This window comes from Electrona antarctica (assembly GCF_951216825.1).
Source record: "Electrona antarctica genome assembly, chromosome: 22".
Taxonomy (NCBI): Eukaryota; Metazoa; Chordata; class Actinopteri; order Myctophiformes; family Myctophidae; genus Electrona; species Electrona antarctica.
The window spans coordinates 27,858,576-27,886,259 of NC_136805.1; the positions used below are offsets into that span (position 1 = coordinate 27,858,576).

Consider the following 27,684-nt stretch of genomic DNA (forward strand, 5'->3'; position numbering starts at 1 on the left):
TTGTTACGACGAGACTCACATAGTTGTGTCCCATTTAGGGGCTTAATGTATCATTTGTAGAATTGTCGGTGTAATGTTACATCCTGTAGCAATTGATTGTACAGTAAAGATTATGGATTTCACATGGGGGAGCAGGGTTTACTGTACCTGTATCTACAACCACAAATGGTGTCTCCGCTGTGTCCGATTGCTGGGAAACCTTGCACGCACATTCCCACTAAGCCAAGGAAGAAATGCCACCCTGATTGGCTAAAATTGGCCTCTAAACTTTGCAGGAGTGGCTCATTTTTAACCAAATACCTCAAATCATGACTGCAGCGTCCGCTTGCCGTTTTTGCTGTTACTCCTACAGATTTTGTCCAAACACAATAGGTATACATTATCTCTACTTCCTGTTATCAGGACAGACCTGTTTCATCCTGATTGGCTAAGATTGACTTCTATACCTGGCCTGTCTGAGACCTGGGCTCAGAGGATCATCTTTTTCGAGTGTTCAATCACTTTTTGAGTAATGACAAGTAAAGGGCACAGTTGTAGTCTCCTGGAGAAGACTGGAGAAGGAAACACGAGGCAGTTTGTTAAATAAGTCCAGTTCAGGTTTAAAACATACTAGTTGCAGGCTAGTGGCGGCACAGCTGTGCAAGCATAGACAGTAGTCAACATCAACAGTAGTCATTCCACATTGACACACCTGAATCTAAAGCTCAAACCACACCAATGGGTCGCTATGCAACTCCTTGCGACCAAACGCTTGCGAGTAGACGCATGTAGATAGACGCATGTAGTTGCAAGCAACCATTGAATTGAACCAATTGAATCACTTGCATCGACATGCGCCACGTGCAACATGACATCACACAGCTGCGATGAACGCTAAAACCGTTTTGTTGCGTCTCGACCCATTGGTGTGGTTTGGGCTTAACACAACCATTAATATGTATAAAAGGTCTCGCTTATGCAGTCTGACATGTTTTATCCTGCTGTAGTTTTTAAGTTGAGCCGTAAAACAAATATAGGGTTGAATCCCCCTTTAAATGCCCTGGAGGTGTTAGACTGAAGAGGTTATTCCCATTAGTTGAATGCAATCAACACTCAATTAATAGTAAATGCGCACGCACGCACGCACGCACGCACACACGCACGCACGCACGCACGCACACACACGTCACACACACACACTTCCCATGCATGATTATATTTATTTATTATAAGCTGTAACCAATTACCACAATTGTTTGATTTAATGGGACACAGGTGATGCATGGTTGAGTATTTGAGTTTATGAAGGGTGATTTATACTTAGTTGCATGCCGGTGGTGTCTCACACCACAAAAGAGCCGATCTACAAGCCCACAGCGGGTTGCATCGCGCCACATTGTGTACTTGCAGATCTTCTTGGATGAGAGACCAAGTATAAATCAGGCATACATTTTATATATGCATCACTCATGTCCTTTCTTCTAGGAGAGAGAGTACAGTACGTGCACGGCACGCGCATCCGTGTGTGTGCGCACATGGTGGTGCTGCTGGTGTGTGTGTGTGTGTGTGTGTGTGTGTGTGTGTGTGTGTGTGTGTGTGTGTGTGTGTGTGTGTGTGTGTGTGTGTGTGTGTGTGTGTGTGTGTGTGTGTGTGTGTGTGTGTGTGTGTGTGGCGGGGGGGGGACACAACTAAGGAATGGCAGAGGGAGGAAAAAACAACAGGGTAGAACAGCACATATAATCGGACAGCACATATAATAGTGACTAGCTTAAGTGTTGTTCACTTAATTCAGGGGTAGGCAACCTTTATTATCAGAAGAGACATTTTTGGCCCAAAAACGTATTACAATTCTATCTGGAGCCGCAAAATATGTTTGCTTTAATTAAGCAAACTTTCATTATTTGTGCTTTTTCTGGTCTTTTAATATTACATTTTATTGTTTGCTAATTTCTCAAAGCATGTCAAGTATACTGTACCAGTAAGCCAGCAGCATTGGTGGTGAAAACAAACATAGATTCTTCTATTTTCCTTAAATTTGATTCTTATTTTTATCTGGTGTATAGGCAACATTGTTTTGCAATATCAAAATGAAAGAATAACTTTATGCCTACTACAAATTCAATAATACATTATGATTAAATGTAAAAAAAAAAAAAAGAAAAAAAGAAAAAGAAAACCTCTTATTCCTTTTCATACTTCTTTGCCGTAGCAACTGGGAGCCACGGGAGAGAGCCACATGAGCCACATGAGCCACATGTGGCTCCAGAGCCGCAGGTTGCCTACCCCTGAGTCTTAATTTGATGTAATTACACCAGATACAGCCCATCCTCAGCCCCTCCACCCAGACACCCACCCACCCACTCATCCACACATCCACCTGGGGCTCCATTTTCGTCACTGCTAAACCCCTTATCCCTAAACTTCTTTGCCTTTTTTTTTACTACTTTGCAAAACATTTTTGAATAGTTAAAATGGCCAGTCTACAAGCTCACAACGTGTCAATGTAGATTGGCTAGTTGAACTATTCAAAAATGTTTTTCAAAATAGTAAAAAAAAGGCGAAGAAGTTTAGGGATAAGGGGTTTAGCGGTGACGAAAATGGAGCCCCTGGAGTTTAATCTGCCTACCAACCAGCCCATCCACACATGATGCATACCAAGTGTAGGATTATAGTAAAATTGATTTTAGAGTACTTTCCCCTTAACATAAGACTGCTGTGTGCATCTGAGAAAACGTGCATTTCCTGTTGGTTGGTTGGTTGGTCGTGACAAAACGTGACATCATCAGGGATGGAGATTCCCACCAATATTAAGCCCATATATGGGAATGCCCATATATGGAGATCCCTGATGTCATCGATATTGGCCAGCAACTCTACATCTGACCTCAAACCCTTAGATCTCCATATATGGATCTGACCTGTTCTGACATTCCATATGTTGATCCTTCCCCATCCATCCTTCCTCTTCGATGTCTCCCTTTTGACTGATAACTGTCCATTCAAACTCTAGACGGGCCTGCCCCAAAGTTATTAGTGCAGCCGCGCCTGGCACCAGTTCTTAACAGGCCCGAAAAATTAAGGCCCGGCCCTACCTGGGCCCTCATCAAACCCTATACAGTGTACACTCAAGACACTGCCCCCGCTGCCACCCTTAGATCTCCATATATGGAGCTGACCTGTTCTGACATTCCATGCTGATCTGACCACATCAAACCCTGTACACTCAAGACACGCTCCATATATGGCCAGTACAGAATTCATTCCATATGTTGATCTGACCCCCCATGCCAAAGCACCTGCGCTCGCCCAGCAGTCTGAGGTCACCTAGGCGGATGCGTGCACGTGACCTCGCCCTTTAGTCTGAGGTCGCTTCTCACCCTTATAGGCGTCTTACTATAGTGGTATTATGCTGTATCTGTGCGTTGAGAGCTATTTCATTTGGGGTTTGTGGGCAGTTGAAAGGTCCTGAGGGTGCTTTTGGCACTGGGAACAGAAGACTGTGGCAGAGAAATGGGGCTGAACAGGTGGTATGGATGCAATGTTGGATTTAGAGGACAGACTGGTGCAATAAAACACATCATCATCTACAAGCAGATAATTTCAAAGCTTATATAATACCTCCGCTCTACCAAAGGGAAAGGGCAGAGTCTATGAATGAGGGAATAAATAAGTGAGTCATATGGATTGGACCTGGAATAGACTTTCTAAGAAAATGTGTGCAGTATAGAGCACAGAACTCCGTCAAAGTGCCCGTTTGTACTTACTTCAAAGTATTGTGGTTAGTACGTTAATACATTCAGAAGTCATGTGCATTTTGTGGCAAAAGGTAACGCCCACTGCCACGCCTCCTTGGTGCCAATCTCTGTTAACAGTTTGACTGCGGGATAAAAACATCGCAATCCCCATTTGACTGCCTAGTTTTTCACTAACCTTTGAAGAACCACCCCGCCGACATCATCATTCCGTTTCATTAAAATCCACCTTAAAATGGTGTGATCATTTGTCGTTGTGTTGAAAAAGAATCCAAACTGCCGATCAATAACAAAGAGCGCAGGACAGAGCCACCCATTGCGCACCGCCATCGCCATTGGAATGCATTGGGCCTCAATTTCCCAGAAGCCTTAGCAAGCCAGTGCGACTGTTCTTTTTCCGGTGTGACGTCATCCGAACGCGTCACCTATCACACTTCAGTTCAGAACAAACTTTTCCAACATGTTTTGTAGAAATCTGTTCATAATGGCTCGAGATAACTTGCTAGCAGAAAAACAGATGAGACAGACAGACGGATGGGGGTAAAAACACAACCTCCTTGGCGGAGGTAATGAATAGCATGTTTTCGGAGGGGAGCTGCTGGGTTGTCAGTGCAATGGAGAAGATGAGAGGTAGTCAGCACCAGACACAGATTGTACTTGGCACCAGGGAGCGTCTGGAGCATAAATCCATAAAGTCATTTCTGCAGTGGGCTTTAGTAGGAATATGGAACCTGCCCTGGCAGAATGCAGCATGCATTTTGCTGGCATGTCTTCTGTTCTCTTTTCTCCTTCTTGCCATCTTCAGTTAATTGGCTCATCGACCTGTCATGCATCATTGGTCTGCTGATCCCTATATCCAAACGGATCGCATGCCTTACTGTTTAAAACGGTTTGTACTTCCTGGTCTCCCTCTAGCTTAATTTGCTCCCATGTCATCCTGCAGGATCAAATGTCTTAATTTGCTCTTGTGTTTGATGTACACCCAGCATGACGCTATACCGCTATAGTGATTCTCTATGTTCACACGTATCTACCGTGAATAGTGCAGACATTTTGACTAGGTAGCATGATGTGATTTTGCCGTCAGTAGATAGGGAAATGTATGTGTGTTTGTTGGTACAGTATAAGTCTTTAAACCCCCCTTATACACTATAATATATGTATGCTTGTTGATATGCCATTTTAGCTAGGGGTATAAAACAAATCGATTTGCGATTCCCGTTATGAACGATTCAAAATCGATTAATAATTTGTTTTTTTTCTGGTTACAGTTACAGGAGTTTTCAGTTTTCACTACATGGTGTTTGTGATATGAAATGTAAGCTTACCCTAATCACAGTAATTTTCAAGTTACTGTAGTCACTTCAGTTCAGCACAGCTGAGGTGTGTCTGTAAACGAGGAGCCAGCTGACCCTCATTGACAGGCAACAGGCATCAAGGCAACTCGTTAGTGTGAGTGTGTCTCTAGTCTCTGTGCCTAACACAAGTGATTGAGTTCAACCTGTGCAATATGGGTTTCTGCATACTTTGCATCTGTGCATTTGTACTACCAGCTAGCCTAAGCCTACCAATTTTGTTCATTTTACTGCCTCCGTATATGGTCACCGCCTCGTGACACGTCACGCCACCATATATGGGCATCTCCATATATGAAGATCACGACACTGACGTCATCTAACCCTGCATAACCATACATGGAGAAGACTGGATCATCACCTAGATCTGCGGAGCCGGCCAGCAACTCTACATCTGACCTCAAACCTTTAGATCTCCATATATGGAGCTGACCTGTTCTGACATGTGACATCCCATATGTTGATCCTCTCTGACAAATTCTATGTTGATGCGTGCACCACCGTTTAGGTCAAGGTCGCTTCAAAAACAAATGTTCAGTGTCTAACCATGGCAACCTTATACTGTGGCACTGCTGCTTGCCTCTGTAGAGAGTCTTTATAATTCAGCTTGAGATAGCTCTCTATCTTTGACAATAGCTGTTATCAGTGGTGTGTAATTTTCAGACCAGGCACACCAATATTTACTGTGCCTAGAGCACGTACGGTAGTTGGAAATCAACATGCAATTTCTGTCTGTAAGTGGGGCGATCCTTGTCGAGTGCACTGCACACACATTCCACAGGATGATTACAGTATAGAGTTCAGTGTTCACACGCCTCTGAGTGACCTGTATTTCTTACTTCTTGTCTCTTTCTCCGTCTCTGCACAGGTGGATGGTTAGCGAGGCATGGTGGTGAAGATGGCTCCAGCATTCTCAATAGGGCCTTTGTCATGGGCACGCATCAAACAACCCACTGGAATGGGAATAGGAGTCCTTTATCTGCTGCTGCTGCTCTCTGTGTGCCTGGGCCAGGACACTGACGGTAAGCCTTCTCCCCCTTTATCACTAGACTTTCTCACTCTTACTTTCTTTCACTCTCCCTCTATTTTTGACTGGTGCAACCACTCCTATAGACAGCTATGTGTGTCCCTGGGTCCCTGGGTCTCTGGGTCTGTCCCTGGCTGGGTGGCTGGGTCTGTCCGAGCACGACAATAGCTTTTGGTTGGTTTTCACAACCAAGTGTCACTGTTGTGCCTAACGCGCGCGCGCACACACACACACACACACACACACACACACACACACACACACACACACACACACACACACACACACACACACACACACACACACACACACACACACACACACACACACACACATTAACTGTATATATGATGATTTGGGGTGTTATAGTACAGTAAAGTAACAGCACAGTAGCCTACAATACAGTAGAGGGACCCCCACACGGTAACTTTGTCATTTCTCAACCATTCCGGACGTGGGGCGGCTCGCCGGAACCTGGGCGCGTTCCTGGGGGTCTGGATGTTCCGGGGACCCCCCAGGGACCCCCCGGGGTCCCTGGGGGGCGTCCGTTTCGGACGCAAGGGGGCTCGTCGGAACCGGGCCGGCACCCTGGCCACGTTACTGTGGGTCTGGAACTTCCGGGGACCCCCCGGGGACCCCCACACGAAGTTGCACCACTCACTTCAGGCGGGTGTGATTTGCCTCCTTTTATCAGCCTCTTTCTCACTCTTTCTTTCACTCTCTTTCTTTCTTTCACTCTCTTTCTTTCTTTATCAGTTATCAGTCATCTTTCTCACTTTGTCTTTGAACCTCTGAGTCTTCCTGATTCTCTGTCCCTCACTCGCCCCCCTCTCTCTCTCTCTCTCTCTCTCTCTCTCTCTCAGAATGTGATGGGTCACCTAATAATGGTTTAACAACACACCCGGTGTCTTCTAAATGTACTGATCTAAACTACTAATGTTGCAGTGAATTTTCTTGAATGCCGGGACCTGTACATAAATCGAACTGGCAAGGCCTTCAAAGCCTAATAAATATGTAATGATCACATTTTTTATTTCACTTCGGAAAACTTCATACTGTAGCTAACATTGCTATAGCCAAGAGGTGTCTATCTAGGTGGTGACATTTTCATCGTTAACTGTGGCAGGAGGAGAGAGATCTTTCAGTGAACAGAAAAAAATTATAAAAGGAGAGGCTCAACAAATTGGCAGTATACTTGCCACTGAGTGGGAAGCAAAACAGATGGATTTTAAACACATTATAAAGAACTTTGCACCCAGAAAGACCAAAGATGCGGCCCTATATGAGGCAAAAATTAAGCCATAGCATAGGAAATTGCATTTTCTTTTGCTAAGAACTGTGTGGTATACTAAGTGTAGCAGATATTTGACCTTGGTGTGTGTTGTGTCAAAGTGCGTGCGTGCGTGCGTGCGTGCGTGCGTGCGTGCGTGCGTGCGTGCGTGCGTGCGTGCGTGTGTTGCCCGCCTCCGCTAGGGGTCAGAGGGCGGGTAACCAGAGTCTGTAGAATGTATAAGAAAAGACAACAGGCTCTGTTTATATGTCGCTCTTTTCACTGCTGGATTTATTCTCTCCATTTCAAATATCAAAATGATATGACATAACAATCACTTCATAATTCCATTTCTGGCTTGGCCACTTGAACACATTTAACACAGAAATTCCTTCCCAGTATTACAGTGCAGTATTTATCAAACAAAAATACACATGACCCAAAATGTACAATGCTTTCTCTCCAAACCAGTTTCTCATTTAGAAAACAATGAAGGCACTTAGTTGTACTGTATTCATGTGAATACATTACCAAAACACAAATAAGAAAACAGCTTTTGTCTTTTATGCAAAAAACCTCATTTGTCACGTTTCCTTGTTCTTATATAACCAAAAATGTTATGTTCTCTCAAAATAAACACATTTGGTCCTTAAACCCCTGTACAGTAACAGCATTAATTCCTCACAGAATGATTAACACATTGCTGAACACATTACTGGCTGCATTCACAATAATGGTTTACCATTTATGCTTTAGTGTCTGTCCACCATGTGACAATAACATACTAACAGTAACAACAGTATTAGTATGGGACACGTTTACCACCTAGCTACCACCTAGCCACCTAGCTAGGCAGCACAAACCTGCAGTGTTGTACAAAACTCCTCAAAACGTATTTCCTTGAGACAATACATGAACTTAGTTCAAACCTTTACAACACATGTTTAACATTGATATCATTCGTATTCTGATCATTATATTCGTTTTACTAACCTGTAGAATGTATAAGAAAAGACAGCAGGCTCTGTTTATATGTCGCTCATTTCACTGCTGGATTGCGTGCGTGCGTGCGTATTAAAGAGTATTAACCCTATTAATGATTTATTTCTGAAATAATAGGCCCATTGTGACCACAATCATGTGATGAGCACAAGAGATTAACATAACATTAAAAAATATATATATATATATATATATATATACAGTATATATATATATTTCTTTTTTAATCTTTATCACATATGAAGCACTAAACAGCCTTGCCCCACATTACCTCTGAGACCATCATCATATTCTGTCAATTTAGTTTCTATTAATTTAATGTTGTCATTATAAATAAATAATCACACAAAATTAGTGAAAATAGCATGTAGGCTATATATACAAGCTTGCAACGTGTTACCATGTAGATCTGCTATTTTCACTATTTTCCTTTAAAAACATAATTATAATTGGTTGAGGGTTTTCTTTCTCTTTTTTGCCCTTTTTTTCTATAAAAGAAAAATGTAATTCATATCACAATGTTTAATCTACAACATAATTATAGTTATCGGTATCAGTTTTGGACATACAGTAGGTTTCCACCCGACAGTGATGATATGCAGGAACTTGACAGGACCCAAACGGCTGATGTCACTGTTAAACATTTCACTTAATTGCTTGGGTTCGGGCCAGGCTCTGTTTTTGAAAAATATTGCAGGAAAAATAATCACTGGCAGTTCATCATCAGGAAGAAATTAGCGGTACTCAGGGACTCCGCAAACACTATAAATCCACATACACGAGTCAGGTTTTGGATGGAAATAATTATTTGGATAATCGTGACCACTCAGGAGGCAATCCACTTTGCCACAAGAAAACTAATAGAAATACTAATCCATTAGTCGCTGATAGATAATTAATTCCATGCATTTCTTAATAGGCTGTTTCTATGGCAAGATTGTTTGGATATTTCAGTGTTGAGGGAAATCTGCTTGATTGATTGAGATAATTGAACCCAGAACTGACTATAAATGATGCAATCGTCTATGTGAGCTTAATATAAAATTCAGGGGTGACTCTCCTCTCTATTTGTCAGAATATTAATATCCCATTTAACACCTAGTCCTTGAGATTTATCTGCTTGGCATTTAGCTGACAGCGGCTTACGCCACAGTCAAGGGTGTGTGTGTGTGTGTGTGTGTGTGTGTGTGTGTGTGTGTGTGTGTGTGTGTGTGTGTGTGTGTGTGTGTGTGTGTGTGTGTGTGTGTGTGTGTGTGTGTGTGTGTGTGTGTGTGTGTGTGTGTGTGTGTGTGTGTGTGTGTGTGTGTGTGTGTGTGTGTGTGTGTGTGTGTTTTTGCATGCGCTCAGCCATGCATTTACCTATATTATGCACACACTCATCCTTCACACTCATTACTTCGATAAGTAATTTGATCGGGCATTTCCACGTTTACCTTAAAACTGGCTTAGTATACGGCCAGCGGCTGGAGCTAACGGCCAATGGAGATACAGTCTACCATTCATTGTCAATGTAAGCGTTTGTAGCTGTTGCAAAAACACAATGCTTACAAAGCTACAAATGAGATGAACTGGCTTCAACTTCAGCTACAAAGACGCAAAGCTACAAATATGCTACAAATATGATCTTTGTATCTGTGAACGCACCATAATGGCTGGGACGCCAGGCCAGCCAGGGCCAGTTGTGATCTTATAAAGGCTAATGTGAATACATTTTTATCATTTCCTTTCTCTCAATTTTTACTAATAACTACTGTAGTGTCAAGCAGCTATAACTTGCAAAGCTAGTCTCCACGTCCCCCCGCCCCCCCCCATTTGAGGAAGGAATGAGGAATGAATGTTTCAGGGCTACATCTCTACATCTGTGCAAGACATCACTGTATATAAGCCATATCTCACAAAAATGACTTATTGTTTATCACGGTGGGTCACATTTGACTCTCATTGAAACAATCTAGCAGGAAATCATGTGATTGAAAAAAACAAAACAAAAAACACCGTCCACTTCCATGTTATTGGATTTGGATAAATGACTTTTCTCAGCTTCAGTGTTTTCCTCTCCATTTTTGAACAGACATGCTATTTTTAACGCACAATAACTAGAGAACGGGGGGTCGAAATGAAAGTGTTTATCAACGATCGAGAGATCGATCACACTGGAGATTCATATTCTGTGACTACTTGTAAGATAGGGAAAAACAAATTGCTGGCAGGGGGGCTGAATAATGTAGCCTATTTTTTATAAAGTAGCAATACCACAATGTACTGTAGAACTACTACAAATAAAAGTCCTGTATTTCTGTCATTTGTATAAATCTCAAAAAATGTCACAGCTCGTTTTTTCTTATTCTGGAGAACCATGCTGTGCTCTCCTCGGTTAGAATTACCTTTCTGTACACAAATCCATTCTTTCAATCTTTTAACAAGTTGAACTTATCGCGTTTTCTGTCCGTGTCAAGCGTATAATTTTTTTTTAATTGAGCCTGCATCCCAACAAAAGAGACCGTATTTACTTACAGGTTTGCTCATTGTGAGGGCACTCATTATGGTTTCAATGAGTCTATGTCCCGTTGAGAGAACACAATAGAATGTTTTAACGAGCCTAGGTCTTAGGGAGAGATATATCTGTGTTTATTCACTTTTGGCTCTTTGAAATAGCTGAGCAAGCCCTGATTTAAAACGACTCTTGACTTTGACATTTTGAATTTCCACGTCTTGTTTATTTTTTTCTTCATATGGCATTTGACCACAAAGGGGAGGGGGGGGGGGGGGGGTAGCTACTTAGTTGGGAAATTGCTCACTTGCATTCACCGTTGGAAGCAAAGTATACACCACACTGAGCGCCACAGGTGAGACAGCTACCTTGTGGTCATTGGTGACCAGATTTGACTGAGAGACTGCCATCGCGCAAATTCCAGCTTTTCACCAGAGGAGAAAAACTTTTTTTTCTTTTTCTTTTTTTTAATTGAGTTAATATCACAGGCAGACTCTTCACATACTAGAGCATGTCTGGAATAAGTGTCAGAGCTGAAATCGACATGTACATATGAAATAAATGCTTAAACTAGGTGCTAGGTGTAATGTTAGAGACCACAGAAGTGAACCTTTCAAGTCTGTTTTCTCAACTTGTTGTTTTCTGCAAGACATTACTCTATAAGCCATATCTCCAAAACTGGTGGGTCAAACTGAACAACCAATATCTCTATTTGAAGCTATGATATGAAAAAACGAAAATTCAAAAAAATCCAATGGCAGTCCTTCAGTCAAATTTAGTCACATGGTTTGAATGAAGAATCTTATCAATGCTGATGTAGACAGGAAAATAAAACAACAGTGTCAAGTGGATTCTCTGCTGATAATCTACTGCCATAATTGACATACATGTATTTTTAATCACTTTTAAGTAGGCCTAGTCACAAAATATTCATCTTCACTTCGATCGCACACCGGATGGTTGGTAATGAGAAAGACGTTCGTTGTGTGTTTTTGGAGAAAAAAAATCCGTCTATATGTAATCCATAGTTACAGCCGTTACAAGTTTGAATGGTCTCAGGGTGAAATGACTGACACAGAAACACTCTGCAGGCAGAGGGAAAAATAAATAAAAGGAGGCGGAGCTTTATGCTTCATGCTTCTTCTGCTTCTGCAGAGGGAATTGCATAAGTTTGATCATAGATTAGCCAAGAGCGCCTTCAAGTGGAAACAATGACTCGACGTAACTTACGTTCCTGGCAGGATCAAGCATTGATTATAATGGACGTAATATACATTGCTGGCTGGGAATGAGTTAAGCTTGTAGATCTGCTACTTTTGAATCCTGAAAAGTAACAGTTTTGGACATACTGTATGAGGTTTCCACCTGACAGAGACGATCTACAGTAGCTTTATTCTCTTATGCTCATGCGGTGCCAGTGTTCTGCCTTCCTACCTTAGATTTACAAGTTCTACATGCATATTTCTATTTATGGCGTGGCACCAAATGGGCCTCGCCATCTAGAACAGGCTGTCTAGAACAGGTCTGTCTCATATATCCATATTTATCTCTTCATCTTTGTCCCCACAAAATTAGTCCAATCGTAGCTGAACTCATGCTGTCACATGCATACAGTAACTAGAATGTTGTGTTAGTACACAAAGCTCACGTTGGCACATCATGGCACATCATTGATGGCATTGTTCAAGATACAGTATTCTATGCAGATCTGTAGGCCAATGGAAAAGGATGAAGGAGAGCCATTCTACCACTAAAGAAATGTTTTCAATTGAGATTTAAGATGTAGACTGTTATATGTAGGGGGATTCAAGACGCTTAGCCAGATAACTGATAATTCATTTAACTGACTGAAAGCCTTTTCAATTGCACATGTCGTCGTCATTAGACTTTGTGTCTTGTTTTTATCACAAGAGATGTCACTTCCGATTGTGGCACCGAGATCCAGTTTGAATGGGAAATTGTCATTTGCAAGGGGGCATTCAGAAGACACAGAATACTAAGAGTTCAGATAAGAGAAGGGAAGAGTACTGTTTCAATACCTCCTGTACGGAAACTGTTTTCTCAGCTTTCTCTTCTTTCTCTTATCTGAACTCCTGGCATTCTGGTGCCTTGTCAATGTCCCCTTGCTAATACTAACAGAAGCAAGACAGCATGTGTGCAGCCTGGGAACAAAGCTGCACAAATCACACTGCAGTGTTCAGTGGTGAAGCCGTACTATAGGATGGCTGCTTGTGTTCATGTCCTAGTGTGGTGTCGGTCTATGCATCATTTAGCCAAATGGAAATCAAATCATTATGAGAACAAAAGGGCTTCACAAGAACAATGGCCGAGTTTCCCAAAGGGAACATGCGTATAGCGAGTGGGTGTGTGGTTCCTAGGGGCAGTCTTCCACAACACGTCCCTTTCACTGTGAACATAGATATTCTGTGCATAGATGTGCCACGCAACTTTCCTTATAAGGCGCTGAAATGAAGTGCGGCCTGGTAGGCCTCGTCCGAGGCCTACCTGACCGGTCAATAAAATAATGCTGAATTAACTACACAGTAGCTTGTATTGGTAACTTTGACTGCACAATAGCCTCCCATTTTACCTCCTTGCGTAGGCCTATATTTATTAACCCACAATCGAATGTTATTCTATTTAATTCACTTGCATACTGGGACAGTAGTGTTGTCATATAGGCCTACATTTACCATGCCGACATCACTTCGCACACACGACGATGAGCAGCGAGTATAAACTGTCAAGCAGCCATAGTATCTCACACACGTGTGACTGTGAAATGCCTTGATATAGACAGGACGTCAATCACTAGATGATTTCCAGCTGTCCCAGCTGATTGATCGATTGATTGAATACTATATTATCAGAAATGTAAACAGTACAGTATAGTAAAACACTTAGTCTAAAAGGATATCATCGAAAAAGGTGCCGGTCTTGCTTCCATTAAGGTCCTGGGTATTCAATTCATAATTATGACATGATAAATAACAACAACATTAAAATCATCATGATGGGTTGCAGGGGAGTGGCAGAAACTATATATCGTGCGTGGTGGTATACAGTACACACCGCTCCCTCTCTCCATATTAAATTAGCTAAGCCGACTCCGAGAGAGAGAGAGAGAGAGAGAGAGAGAGAGAGAGAGAGAGAGAGAGAGAGAGAGAGAGAGAGAGAGAGAGAGAGAGAGAGAGAGAGAGAGAGAGAGAGAGAGAGAGAGAGAGAGAGAGAGAGAGAGAGAGAGAGAGAGAGAGAGAGAGAGAGAGAGAGAGAGAGAGCCTTACGTGCGCAATGAGGACACGTATAGCTGTGCTCTAGTCTAGGTTTATGCTGTCATGTTTCCCTAAAAAGGACATAGTGCCCGATTGTCTACCAATTAGGCACTAATTAACTTTAACTTGTAGTTAAAGTATAGCAGAGTCATAGTAATAGTAGTAGTTGTGTATTATAGCAGTAGTAGATGGCTAGATAGATACAGCATGTATACTTTATTAATCCCGAAGGAAATGTGTTCTGTTCAATAGCTCCAGTTGCCATACATTCATACATAACCTGGAATACATCGATGTTCAAAGACTCTGACCTCTAATGACTTTCCTACAGTTGGAGGCCATCGATATTGTCCTTTTCTTTTTGCTGAGGTTTGCGTGATCTGCGCAAAAGGACAGTTAACACATTTTGGGCGGGAACCCCTTTTGGTGTTTTAAACATTGTTATAATTTATCTATTGAAAAATAGCAGATCTACAAGCTCATAGCGCGCCACCGAGTGGCGCGCTACGAGCTTGTAGGTCTGCTATTTTTGAAAAATCGTGAAAATATTTATTTCAGAAAACTGGAGGATTTAGAAGGATTTTTTAAAATGTTGAGGTCAGGCCAAAATGGGTCAAATGATAAGGGACAATATCGGTGGCACCCAACTGTAGGTAAGGGTGGAGTTCTTGTGCTGCTTTTCGCTAGTGTGAGCACTTTGCCCAATGGGGAAAGGTGTCCGAAAGTCAGAACGTCTGCAGTCAGTGCTGTGTACAGGGTGAAGACAAGAGGGGCCAGGCACAGTCCCCTAGGGAACTCCTGTGTTGCAGAACACTGTGTCAGAAGTACAATCCATCAACCTGTCCTATAGTATTAGTCATAGTTGTAGCAGTTATGGACACTATAGTAGGCTAGTCATAGAGGTAGAAGTAGTACTAATAGTCATAGTAGTAGCAGTCGTATAGTAGCAGCACTAGTATTAGTCATAGTTGTAGCAGTTATAGACACTAGTAGGCTAGTCATAGCGGTAGAAGTAGTAGTAATAGTCATAGTAGTAGCAGTTATAGACACTAGTAGGCTAGTCATAGCGGTAGAAGTAGTAGTAATAGTCATAGTAGTAGCAGTTATAGACACTAGTAGGCTAGTCATAGCGGTAGAAGTAGTAGTAATAGTCATAGTAGTAGCAGTTATAGACACTAGTAGGCTAGTCATAGCGGTAGAAGTAGTAGTAATAGTCATAGTAGTAGCAGTCGTATAGTAGCAGCACTAGCAGCGGTGCCCTTACGGATCTGGAGGCCCGTTTCAAGAGCTAATGTGACCTGCCATCCTGCCGCACGCACGCACGCACGCACGCACGCACGCACGCACGCACGCACGCACGCACGCACGCACGCACGCACGCACGCACGCACGCACACACGCACACACAGAGAACCAGAGTGAGTGCGAGAGAGAGAGAGTTATGATGAAGAGACAGAAGGGAGGGGGAGGGATAATTAGAGAGAAGGAATGAAAGGAAGAAATGGAGGTAGAGAGTGTGAATGAGGGAGAGAAAAGAGCTAGTGTAATGGATAAGGCAACACGGTGACAAAGTGGTGTGTGTGTGTGTGTGTGAGTCAGATAAAGGGAGAGAAATGAAGTGTGTGTGTGTGTGTGTGTGTGTGTGTGTGTGTGTGTGTGTGTGTGTGTGTGTGTGTGTGTGTGTGTGTGTGTGTGTGTGGTGTGTGTGCGCGCGGCATGTGCGTGTGTGTGCGGGGATGAGTGTGCACGCAAGCGCTGACAATCCGTTCTCTCCTGAGATGCATCAATCTAGTACAAGGTCATACTCCTTCAATCCTTTCCTCTTCTCCTCTCTGTGCTCCCTTCTTTTCTTCCCCCAACATCCGACTGCAACCCTTTGCTTTTCTTTCCTTCCCTCTCTCTCTCTCTCTCTCTCTCTCTCTCTCTCTCTCTCCCCCCTCTCCCTCTCCCTCTCTCTCCCTCTCCCTCTCTCTCTCTCTCTCTCTCTCTCCACTTCTTTGGGCAGATTCCTCGCTGATCCTCGACTTCCCCTCTTCTCAAAGTGTCTCTCCTCTCCTCCCATCTCCAGTCTTATCATCCCTTCTCCAGTCCTCTCCTCTCTCTCTTCTTCTCCTCAACCTATACATGCCACAACTTTCTCTCTTCAATTTCCCTCTTTTCTTCCCTCTCCATCCCCTCACCTGTCCTCCGGTGGATGAATGGATGTACAGGGAGGTCTAGATGGGCAGGTGAATGGATGATGGATGAGAGGCCGGGTGCTGGGGTGCAGGTAGGCAGACAGAGAGGGATGATTCCCCGGAGAGGGATGTGGATGGGTGTACCTGCTGATGGAAGCTCTTAATCCATTGAGACCTGGAACGCATCCATGTCACGTTAGCGTTTAACCACATTAACCATTAACCCATTTTGGGGCGGGAACCCGTTTTGGTGTTTTAAACATTGTTATAATTTAGCTATTGAAAAATAGCAGATCTACAAGCTCATAGCGCGCCACCGAGTGGCGCGCTATGAACTTGTAGGTCTGCTATTTTTGAAAAATCGTTAAAATGTGCCTCAAATCTTTCCGAAAATTGTTTTTTTAATTTCGACGTCAGGCCTGAATGGGTTAAAAGGACAAGAGATGCTCCGCCCGTGTCCTTAGTCCACCTCTTATGTCACATTCTATTTCCGATCTCAGCTGTTTCTCATCAGAAAGAGTTTCAAGGTAGGCATATTTTTCAGATGCCAAATAGGTCCGTCAATCATTATTGTAAGATCTGCTATTTTCGCAAAAGAAAAATCAACTAGAAAGATGCAATCCTATGGATTTGCGAGCGTGGTTTCCTATCTCTATAGGAATATTGTTCAATTAGAAGAGTTGAGTTGGGTATGTCACCGTATACTGTCCAATCAAATGAGGGCAAAGCGCACAAAAGCCTTGGGAAGAGTTCCGAATCACTGGCCAATCGGAGGGGAGAATAGAGAGTTATTGCAGGATTTTAACATTTTTAAACGATTTAAATGTTTTCTACGATTTAAGCGCTGGAGTGCAATAACAATAGTCTGCTTGCCTGTAAGCAACCACACTAACTAGTTTTGAAATATTTTGAGAATAATGACAGGAAAACAAGTCACAAGTCAGTCAGCTAATAAGCAAGACATCCAGTCGGTCAGTCATCCAGCTACACGATAAGCCAGACTTCTAGTCAGTCAGTCAGTCAGTCAGTCAGTCAGTGGACCAGTCATCCAGACAGACTGTGAGTTATGCGCCTCTAGGATGACTGTGTTGTTGGCACTTGTGCTGAGGTTTTCTTTATGGGCTGTGTGGGCCACAGGCCAAAACAGGGAGCCGGCCATTCATTAGGGATGTAGCAAGCTTAGCATCTTACACTGTGTTATTAATATACTTTTTAATATGAACATTATTCCAAAATTACTCCTCATGGATTAATTAAAATTACTTTTAAAGACAATATGTGACACGCACGCACGCACGCACGCACGCACGCACGCACGCACGCACACACGCACGCACACACACACACACACACACACACACACACACACACACACACACACACACACACACACACACACACACACACACACACACACACACACACACACACACACAGTCTGCTCTGTCGAGGTGATTGCAGTCAGTGCAGTGTGTTACAGCCTCATCATCTATATTTCATGGTAACTCTAGCATATGTGTGCAATGTGCATGTGTGGGTTTGTGGTGTGTGTATCTGGCATGCACGCATACTTTAATAACAGTTGCTAAGTGATGTGTGTGTGTGTTTGTGTATACCGTGGAGACTGTTGCTCAGTGTGTGTGTGTTGGTGACGTATGTGTGCATCTGAGTGTACCAAACAATTTCCCACAGGTAGGATCCCGTTCACTATCTATGGGTGTACATTTCACTGCAGCCCGGAACCTGTGGTAGTCCCACACTCACATGTCTCTGTCGCTCCCTTTTTAGTTTGTCCTTAAAGAGGACCTTTTCTCTCTCTTCTGTCCAGTTCTGCTGCACTTGCCAAACTCACTCTCAACTCTTCCCTCTGCCAACTTGGCAGAATCTGGATTGAAGGAGAAAACACACATTATTGATTAGATACTGGATTTAGATTTGGAAGCTTCGGGTGGATGATAAATCTGAGAAGGAGTTTATAATCCTTTCTGAATAGAAAGGTCTCTTTTAACCTTGATGATCTTTGTTATGGGCTGTGTAGTGTACTAGGGGTGTAATGATTCATTTGAACAGTGATACGATACTATGGCTGACGATACGATACAGGGACAATATTGGTTCATTATGGCGATACGATTCAATGATTTATTCACTAGTAAGAAACCACACCACTGTTCAAGATTAGGAGTATTTATTTGCACAAGTGAGATGTGGGTGTAATGATGAGGAGCCCGGGGAGGGCGAGACTCAGGGTGGGGACGTAGTCTCGGGAGCGTGACGACCGACCTGCTCGCCCGGGAGCGGTCGGTCGCCTCTGCTCGGACGCTGCCCCCCCCGGGGGCTCCTAGGAGAAGAGAGAGAGAGAAGTGTTAGCAGAGCGATGCTGAGGATGGAGGGGGTTAATTGGGGAGGAGGGGGGGGGAAATTTGACAGCGCAAGGCGGTATCAAACAGGTATGATATGAGGTGTGTATTTATGCTGTGGGGAATGTTACATGATTGGCTGTGCGGCCGTGGAGACGCAGGTGAACTTGACGAGGAGATGTGGGATGGGAGTGATTAGGTTGAGCAGTGGGTGGTATCTACTCCCGAATCTACGTTGAACACAACTACATAAATCGATACAGTATTAGCAAAGACATGAAATCTGTGTGAAACATGTGGAAAGAGCAGGTTTTTTAAGGGAAACATTTATTGTTATGGATATAAAGTAAACAAAGTGTTTATCTGGCAAATACACACATACTGTAGAATTCACACATTTATAGATATACCATGTGTAGCAAGCGATATGGAATGGAAAAGTAATGACACATTTTTTCTTCTTAAAATTGCTACAGTGCACAAGTGCTTGTATTGATGCATTGCAAAGCGTTTCGATACCGATTATTTGCATTTCAAAACGATGCGATACAAAGTCAAATGATACGATTATGTTGAGTTTCCAATTTTTGAGTGGTGCAAACCACTCCAACAACCAGCTTTGTCTGTATCTATGTATCTATGTATGTGTGTACCTGTACGTGTGTGTACCTGTACGTGGGACCCAAAAAATGAGCATGGTTACTATGGTCACTGACATTACGTCAGACCACAGCTGATCAGGCTATATAAGACCTTGCACCACTCAGTTCACACGGTGTGATTTTTTATATACTTTGATTCTTGAAATTAAAATAGATTTACTTATATCGTTACACCCCTACTGTGTACTCTTGTTCCTTTCTAAAGGGTGATTTATACTTGGTTGCATGCCTGTGTCGCGTGCCGGAAATAGCCGATCTACAAGCTCATAGCTCATAGCACTGTGACGCATTGTGAACTTGTAGAGCTGCTTTTTCTTTTGGTGCAGGTAAGTAATAAATCAGGCATAACAGTCGTTTCATGAGAGGTCCATCAGAGTGCCAGCAAAAAATCCGTCCGTGGGTGGACTTGCTGAGTGGCGCATAAAGGCCATCCATAATGATGATATTTTTTCCCAGAAACCTTTTAAGAGAAGAGAACAAGTGCACAGTTAGATATTTTCCGTGTTTATGGATAATAAAGGGGAGTCTTAAGTGCATACCTGTGAGGGTAGAAGGTGTATAAATGTACACTTAAAAGGGATAAGTGCATACCTAAGGAAGGAAACACATGCTAGCTGTGCTACAAGAGCACTTTTACTGTGGAACAGAAACACACTGGTTAACAAGTATGCACTTTCAACATGAAAAAAGAGCTAAGATGTTTGAGAAAGTGCCCTTGAGAGATGTAGCCGTGTTCCTCTTCAGACATATTATATTGTAATCACCATTCTTCACTCGGACTGCCATCCTTGTGTATACTTCTACAGCTGTATATAGTTTTCAACACTATTTCTGAACATGGACTGCATGAATGGGTGGTGATTTATAATCTGTGACCATGTGATCAAATAAACGTGCCGAGGCAGACTGGTGAGCTGCTGTGAGAAAGTCCGGTTGTGCTGTGGGATTTTGTGTTAACCACACATTATTATTGCAATATATGCAACAAAAAAACAGTATACAAACAAGTATAAATTAGTATACTTTTTTTTGTTTATTTACTATTTCACAACTTTATGCACACTCATTTCTCAACACAAAGGCATAGTCTATACCCACTAAACATGATATAAATGAATGAATTAATCAATGAATTAATTAATTAATTTAAATAAATGTATAAACGTGGCATCTCAACCTGGCATCTCTATTTTTTATCATTTTTTATTTTATTTTCATTTTTCCGCACATTTTCAAAACAAAATAGTGGAAAATAGCTGTACGTCTGCTATTTTCACTATGACTACAGCCGTACACCTGACTTGACTTGCCTGGTGTGTCGTGGTGTGGTGTGCATTGGGCACAACACATTTGAAAACCACTGTTCTATATGATGAAGACTGAGAGGCATATCGAGAGGGGGTAAACAGAGGGAGGAGGGGCTACAGACATGCAGACAGACAGAGTGGAAGCCCACAGAGAACAAATGGCCGCTTAGTAATTGATGAGGTGCATCAGCTTACTCTGAAGGATAAAGAGGCAGTCAAGCAGAAGATACACATCTGTCACCTGGAGGCTGGTCACTGGTGTGTCGTGTGTGTGTGTGGGGGGGGGGGGGGGGGGGGGGGGGGTTGCCTGCATGCGTGCACTGCTGTCGCCGGTACGCACATGTTACTGGGGGGTGATTCCGTTGTAACTATAGTGACTATTGTTCCATGGTTCATGATGTCATTTCGTACACAGTAACACCAGGTAATTCACTACAACTGCAGCTTGGGTGTATGTGGTGTTCCATTAGTTAAGAACTGTTTCCAGAGGCAGCCACCACCCCTGACATATGACTCGTGTCTCCCTTCACATGCAGTAAACACTACTGTACTGTTGTTGCCTATTTTGTGTTGCTAAGCGATGGAAACAGTGTGAGGTTTGTGAAAGAAAGGTTACAAGTCTGTTCTATAGAGGGTGCATGCTGGCATTTGGATCGATGTGTTTTCAGTTTGACAACAACAACAAAAGGACACTGCAGACTGCCACCATGAGCAGGTACTCTCCTGTTCATCCAGTTCATCAGCTCAATACAACTAGTAGCCAAGTACAATGCTCCGGTAGCAGCCATTGGCAGACAAATCACTGGCACAAGCCAAAAGGCTCGACACTGACATGGCAACCTGTCTATGTTGCATTGCAGTTGGTGCTCTATGCACTTGCACAGCCAGGAATGCGAGAACAATTAGAACCCCCACGTCTTGACTTTGAGATGAACCAGGGCAATTTGATAGTCTGACAGAATAGTATTTGGCCTACCTGTTACAGAGAGACAGAGAGAGAGAGAGAGAGAGAGAGAGAGAGAGAGAGAGAGAGAGAGAGAGAGAGAGAGAGAGAGAGAGAGAGAGAGTAGGACGTGAGCGAGACAAAGAGCAGGGGCGTAGCCATCATTTCACAAGTGAGTGGTACAGATTGTTCAGGAGTGAGACCATTTTTATTAAATGATTTATTCAAAGATCCTCTCCCGTTGGATCTTCAGAAACATAAATCAACCGATTTCAAATAACTCACAGTCTTATAAGCCTATTTAGCATAACGTAGTACACACACAAAGTCTACGGCCCATCTTATTTGCTGAGCATAATATTCATGGCCATGATCTAGTGATGCACCTAAATGTGTTTCTGTGCCTCTCCTTAGTCACATTATTGCTGAACAATCAGTCTCCTATCTAGGTTGTCCAGTTTAACTTTGTGTGGATGTGACTCACTGCAACACTGTTGAGCCCAGACTGTGGCATTGTGCTTTGGAGGCGAGCTAACTACAAAAGCTCTATTTTATACTTTGGCAGTTCGAAAATAGCCAATTGACAAGCTCACGATGTGTCGTAATGCGACATGTTTGTAGATCTGTAGATGTCCGTCGGGGTTGATGATTCTACTATTTGCACTAGTTTCTGGCAACATTCCTTGCAGAATAGAACAGCTTCATTGCTTAAAGGGATATTAAACTTTTTCACATTTGATTGATTCAGTATTTAGATATTTGATATTAGCCCCCTTATTATATAAACCCATTGTAACTTCAAACTCCATTTTAACCATGATTGCAATTAAACACTCTTCCTTGGTTCTGGTGACTTAATCCCTTTAACACCCATTCACAGCAGTTCTCTTGAACCCATTAACCGCTAAAACAGTGGCGTACAAGGATCCATCCTTGGCAGGGGCCGAGGCCACAGACACTATCCAATACGACCATCAGTTCCAGCAATGACTGTGGTCAAAGGCCATTAACACGCCCGGGGTTATTTAAACCATTAAATCAGAGCGCCCAGCGATTTATAGCAGCGGAGCAACTTTAGCGACGGACCAGGCGCTATCCCGGATGTAGCTGAAGTAGCTTGATGTAGCCAAAACAAAAAATCCCGAGGCGATCGACAACAACGGGAGGTATGATTAATTCTAACGCGACTAGCGACAGGACTGCGATGGGCCGTCTAACACATAATCTTTGCTTAGAATTGAACGGAATGATTTAGATCAAGAGTTATTCCCGTTTTAAGATTTTTTTAAAGATTTTAAGATTTTAAGATTTTCGGTCTCATCGGCTAAAATGGGGAGGAACATCTTCGATGACGTCCCACCGGGAAATAACATTGAATGTTGCGCAACAGACGCCTGTGGAGTGATGCGATCGGTTTTTATATAAATAAATCTCCGTCCTTTTATCAATCTCCGTCCTGAGCGTTGGGCGTTACTAGATTTAACCATCAACATCAGGGACAGTAACATTTTCTGAAGCTTCGTATATCAGCCTCGCTGAGACAAATTCCTCATAATGTAAATATGAGGAATACAATAACATACCAGGCAATGAAAGAGCTCAAAAAATTATGACCTCTATGCGATCTCCGATTATTTGTAGGGTCATATCTGCCGATACTGACCAATTCCGATATTATACGGATTATGCTGCCTTCAAACTTTAGAAATACACAAAACAAACCTCCCCCTGGCCAGCCGGGGCGCCTGATGGAGGGGAAAGGAACTGGTTGGAATAACGTGTTCCTTCCACACGCTACGTCCGGCCGGGAAAACTCCCCCCTGTCAGGTGAAAAGAAGCAGCTTGGACTCCTCATGCATAGAAGGAAGCATGAGGTCAGTCCGCTGCCCCCCCAGGTTGGCAGAGGAAGTGTAATGCCCAGGATTAGATAATTGACACTGGGTGAAAAAATGGGTTACAAAATCGTGGGATAGAAATGTATAAAAAAAGAATAAAAAAAGAAATACACAAAACAAAAGCAATAGAGCCATTGATGGTCACATTATTATTGCGTCATCAATATCTGTGAAAATAATCTGGATTATTTAGAGAGCGATCCGATACCGATATGGCATTTTTATGGCCGATTTCGATATGCTATCACTTCAAAAGATAATAGTAATGTTGACAGTACAGACACTGTGGTCCAATAATCCACAGTAGCCCACATGAATATCTCCACAAAGATAGAAAGTGAGGCCGTTTTGATTTTCTGAAAATCTTAAAAAAGTTTCAAAAGTAGTGAAAATTGCAGATTTAACTTTGTTCTTGAAACCTCGTCTGTCGTCTGTCCTACAACCGTCATATGGAGATACAAGGGTTCTCCCCGACAGCAACGACACTGTGTGTGTGTGTGTGTGTGTGTGTGTGTGTGTGTGTGTGTGTGTGTGTGTGTGTGTGTGTGTGTGTGTGTGTGTGTGTGTGTGTGTGTGTGTGTGTGTGTGCGTGCGTGTGCGTGTGCGTGTGCGCGCGTGTGTGTGTGTGTGTGTGCACGCACGTGCATCCGTCCGTGCTTGTGTCACTGTGTGCATTTGTGCAACTGTGCATGCGCGTGTGCATGTCTGTGGAGGGGGACTGTTGACGTGGGACATATCTTCATACCTAAAAATAAAGTTTTGCTCCTCTTCTACCATGGCATCCCAGCCTGGTTTGGAAACCTTGGAGCACAGCTGGAAGCCCAGATTACTGGGCTAACACAAAGAGCAATGGAAATCATGGGAGTCAGGCAGCAACCCACACTCCAGGCTGTCTGTCTGTGATGAAACTATCATCAGAAAGGCTCTGAAGATTATTTCAGATCCCACCCATGTCCTCCACGCTGAGTAGCAGCTTCTTCCCTCAGGCTTCAGAGTCCCCCATTGCAGCTCAACTGCTTTAAGAACGTTTTGTCCCTCTGTCCATCAAAGCCCTAGATTACAAGCAAGCCAGAGCCTAGACTGAAATTATCCAAGCTTTTCATGGACTAGAGGGTTCAAACTAGCACTGGAAACCGAAGCCGTCTCCCTACTTGTTCACTAACCTACAGTATGTGCCCGCCTCCCCTCCACGGGAGAACACAGTGGAGAACACTGACATCACAAAATGTGGAACGGGTCACGGTTCACTCCCACTCCTATGCCACAGTTTTTGGGTACTTTTAGGGTACTTCGCCCATGTAAAATGTTCCCTTCATTGTCAATGGCGTTTGTTTTGTAAACGCCATTGACAATGAAGGGAAAATGTACGTCATAATGTGCCTCATTACGTCATATTGTCTCTTTAATGTTAATGGCGTTTAATGTACCATCACCATTACGTCACCTAATCAACATGAGGATTGGTCCGTTTTGAACAAAATGCCACAAATCACGGACACAGCGTGCGATTTCCGTGAAAATATGCAGACACATTCCCACTAGGCTGAGGAAGAAATGCCACTTAAAACAATTCAAATCAGCCTCATGGTGGCGCTATAACAGGCCAATTCTTGCCAGTTCTTACCTACCAGAGAGACGCCCTGAGGGCCAGAAGCGACCTTACAGATTGTATCCATACACCACGCAATTCCGTATACACTACCTTTATAGTCATGTGTTCCACACATATCTGTTTGATTTTTCATATATTACTCCTAAATGTTTTGTCCAAACATCACAAATGCTATTATCCTGGTGGAGACCTGTGCCCCGAGGGGCATGCACTTTTTCTAGTTTGACTGTTTTCCTGGAAGAATCTGCGTGCAGAATGCGTGTTCAGCTGTCTCTGTGACCAAACACTCTGGTGTTGTTGTAGTAGAGATCTATGAACCCTCGGTCCCCAAACATCTTTGATCTGATAATGGTGACAGGGTGACCTGATGAAACAGTAGTCTGTCCATCCCACCCCAGGTGTAGACAATCTTTTGTATCCGTATGTGAGACATAATCTTATCTGATATCTTTATCTTTACTTACCCTATGTGGCTGTGTTCCCGCACACAGCTTTGAAAGGACATGGCCATCATTCTATCTTAACCACTTTCATGCATAGGCAAAGTTATAGGCAAAGATATTTTAAATAATTACAAAATAGCAGATTTGCCAGCTCAATCAAATCACGTTGTGAGCCTATAGAATTATTCTATGCTTCCACGTTCTAATTTGTTTCAGTTGAGAACATCACATTCATTGAGCAAGCCTTTATACAGAATACATCTTTTCTTTCTCTCGTTTTCATCATCCATGTGTTTCTCCTGATGCTTGTGTTGTCTGAATCCAATGTGCTTCTGACTCTGATTTTTCTTTTTCTTTTTTCTCCTTATCTTCCTCTGCACCCTTCTTCTCCGTTCCATCTGCTCTTCCTGGCCCATGTTCTGTTGAACTGGAATGTGACACTCTGTCTCTGACTGCAGATTGGCAATATGACGGTAAGAACAGTCTTTTTCTGCCCTCTCTCTCTCTCTCTCTCTCTCTCTCTCTCTCTCATGGTCCTGTATCTTTCCTGTCTGTCGCTTTCTGTCTGTTCCTTATCTTGTTTTTATTCTTATTCCTCCCACTTTCTGATGCTCCTCTTCTCTCCCTCCCTGCTTCTCTCTCAGTTAACTGTGTGTTCAGTGACTGGGCTACTTTATTAACCCCCGGTAACCCTGCAGTGCCTGTTAGTGAGGATTACATTTGTCATTATCACTGACCACCTTGGTCTGTCTGTCAGCCCCCCCCCCCCCCCCCCCCCAACACACACACACACACACACACACACACACACACACACACACACACACACACACACACACACACACACACACACACACACACACACACACACACACTCACACACACACTCTTTCTCTCTTTCTGTCGCTAACACTTTGCCTAGTCTTCCGCTACATATCTCCTCTTCATGATCCTTCATCTCTGACCAGGGGACATTCTAGTCCCCCACCCACCATTATTTCCACAGTTCTCTACCTCTCACCAGCTCCCCACACAAAGGTTGCAGCTTATCAACACATTTGTGTGTGTTTTTTCAGCGCTTCCATTTCTCTCTCCTGTTCATTTTTGTCCCCCTCCCTCTATTTGTCTTCTTTCTATATGTAACTCGCACAGTTGATGCTGTTGAAGGGGAAATTCCACCCTATAACTGAATTTACATTACATCCAACTGAGTTTTGTTTTAATATGCAGTGGGGCTCACGTTGTCATAGCCCTATGAAACACACAATGGCTTCTGTCAAAGTGTCCTATAGGTATTAGATTATTTTAAATGTTATATCTGATCCAGGATCTGTCTCTACTAGTCTTGTCACCTAATTTTCAATATTGTGGGGAGCGAACATTCTGTAAAAAATAGACAATGCAAAATCGTCTATTTTTGCAGAAGATATTTAGTTTTGAGGGAAAACCGTATAGCAGTATATGGCCAACACTTGTATTATATTATTGTATTGTTTTAACTGTGTGTTGTGTCTGTGTCTTGTGCTTTTATTGAGCTGCCAACAGAGCACACAGCCCTATTAATTTTGTTGAACACTTGCATGCAATGACAATAAAGTGATTCTGAACAGGAGGGAGGAGTCAGGTTAGGCCTAGTATAGACCTATAGGGAACTCCGGTAACTAAGTATATAGGGCTTAGTTAGAACAGGAGGGAGGCCTAGTATAGACCTATAGGGAACTCCGGTAACTAAGTATATAGGGCTTAAGGCCTAGTATAGACCTATAGGGAACTCCGGTAACTAAGTATATAGGGCTTAAGGCCTAGTATAGACCTATAGGGAACTCCGGTAACTAAGTATATAGGGCTTAAGGCCTAGTATAGACCTATAGGGAACTCCGGTAACTAAGTATATAGGGCTTAAGCGGTTATAGAATTTCACAAATTAAAATTGGGCTGTACAATATCATACAAATAAATGTAATTATATTTCAGACTGGCTTTTCTGTCCCTGAAAGAAACAAAGGAGGAATGAGGAGTGCATGCATGCTTGCTTTAATTTGTTAATGAATTAATGAATTCATGTCCTCTCGTCCATGCATTTCTCCTTTGCTGCAACACAGAGCTCCTGTAGGTCAGTCACTGTTCCACAAGAGCC

At 43.0% G+C, this 27,684-nt stretch overlaps 1 protein-coding gene across 1 annotated transcript in view; it reads left to right on the forward strand.

Moving 5' to 3' along the window:
• Positions 1–6,044: 6,044 nt before the first annotated feature.
• The window catches only part of LOC306915776 (protocadherin-15-like), a gene marked incomplete at its 5' end in the record, with an annotated part of 193,042 nt that continues 171,402 nt past the window's right edge, over positions 6,045–27,684 (forward strand). The window contains 2 exon segments of the mRNA XM_079493389.1: positions 6,045–6,108; positions 26,006–26,020. Of these exon segments, the coding sequence (XP_079349515.1) occupies positions 6,045–6,108; positions 26,006–26,020 (79 nt within the window).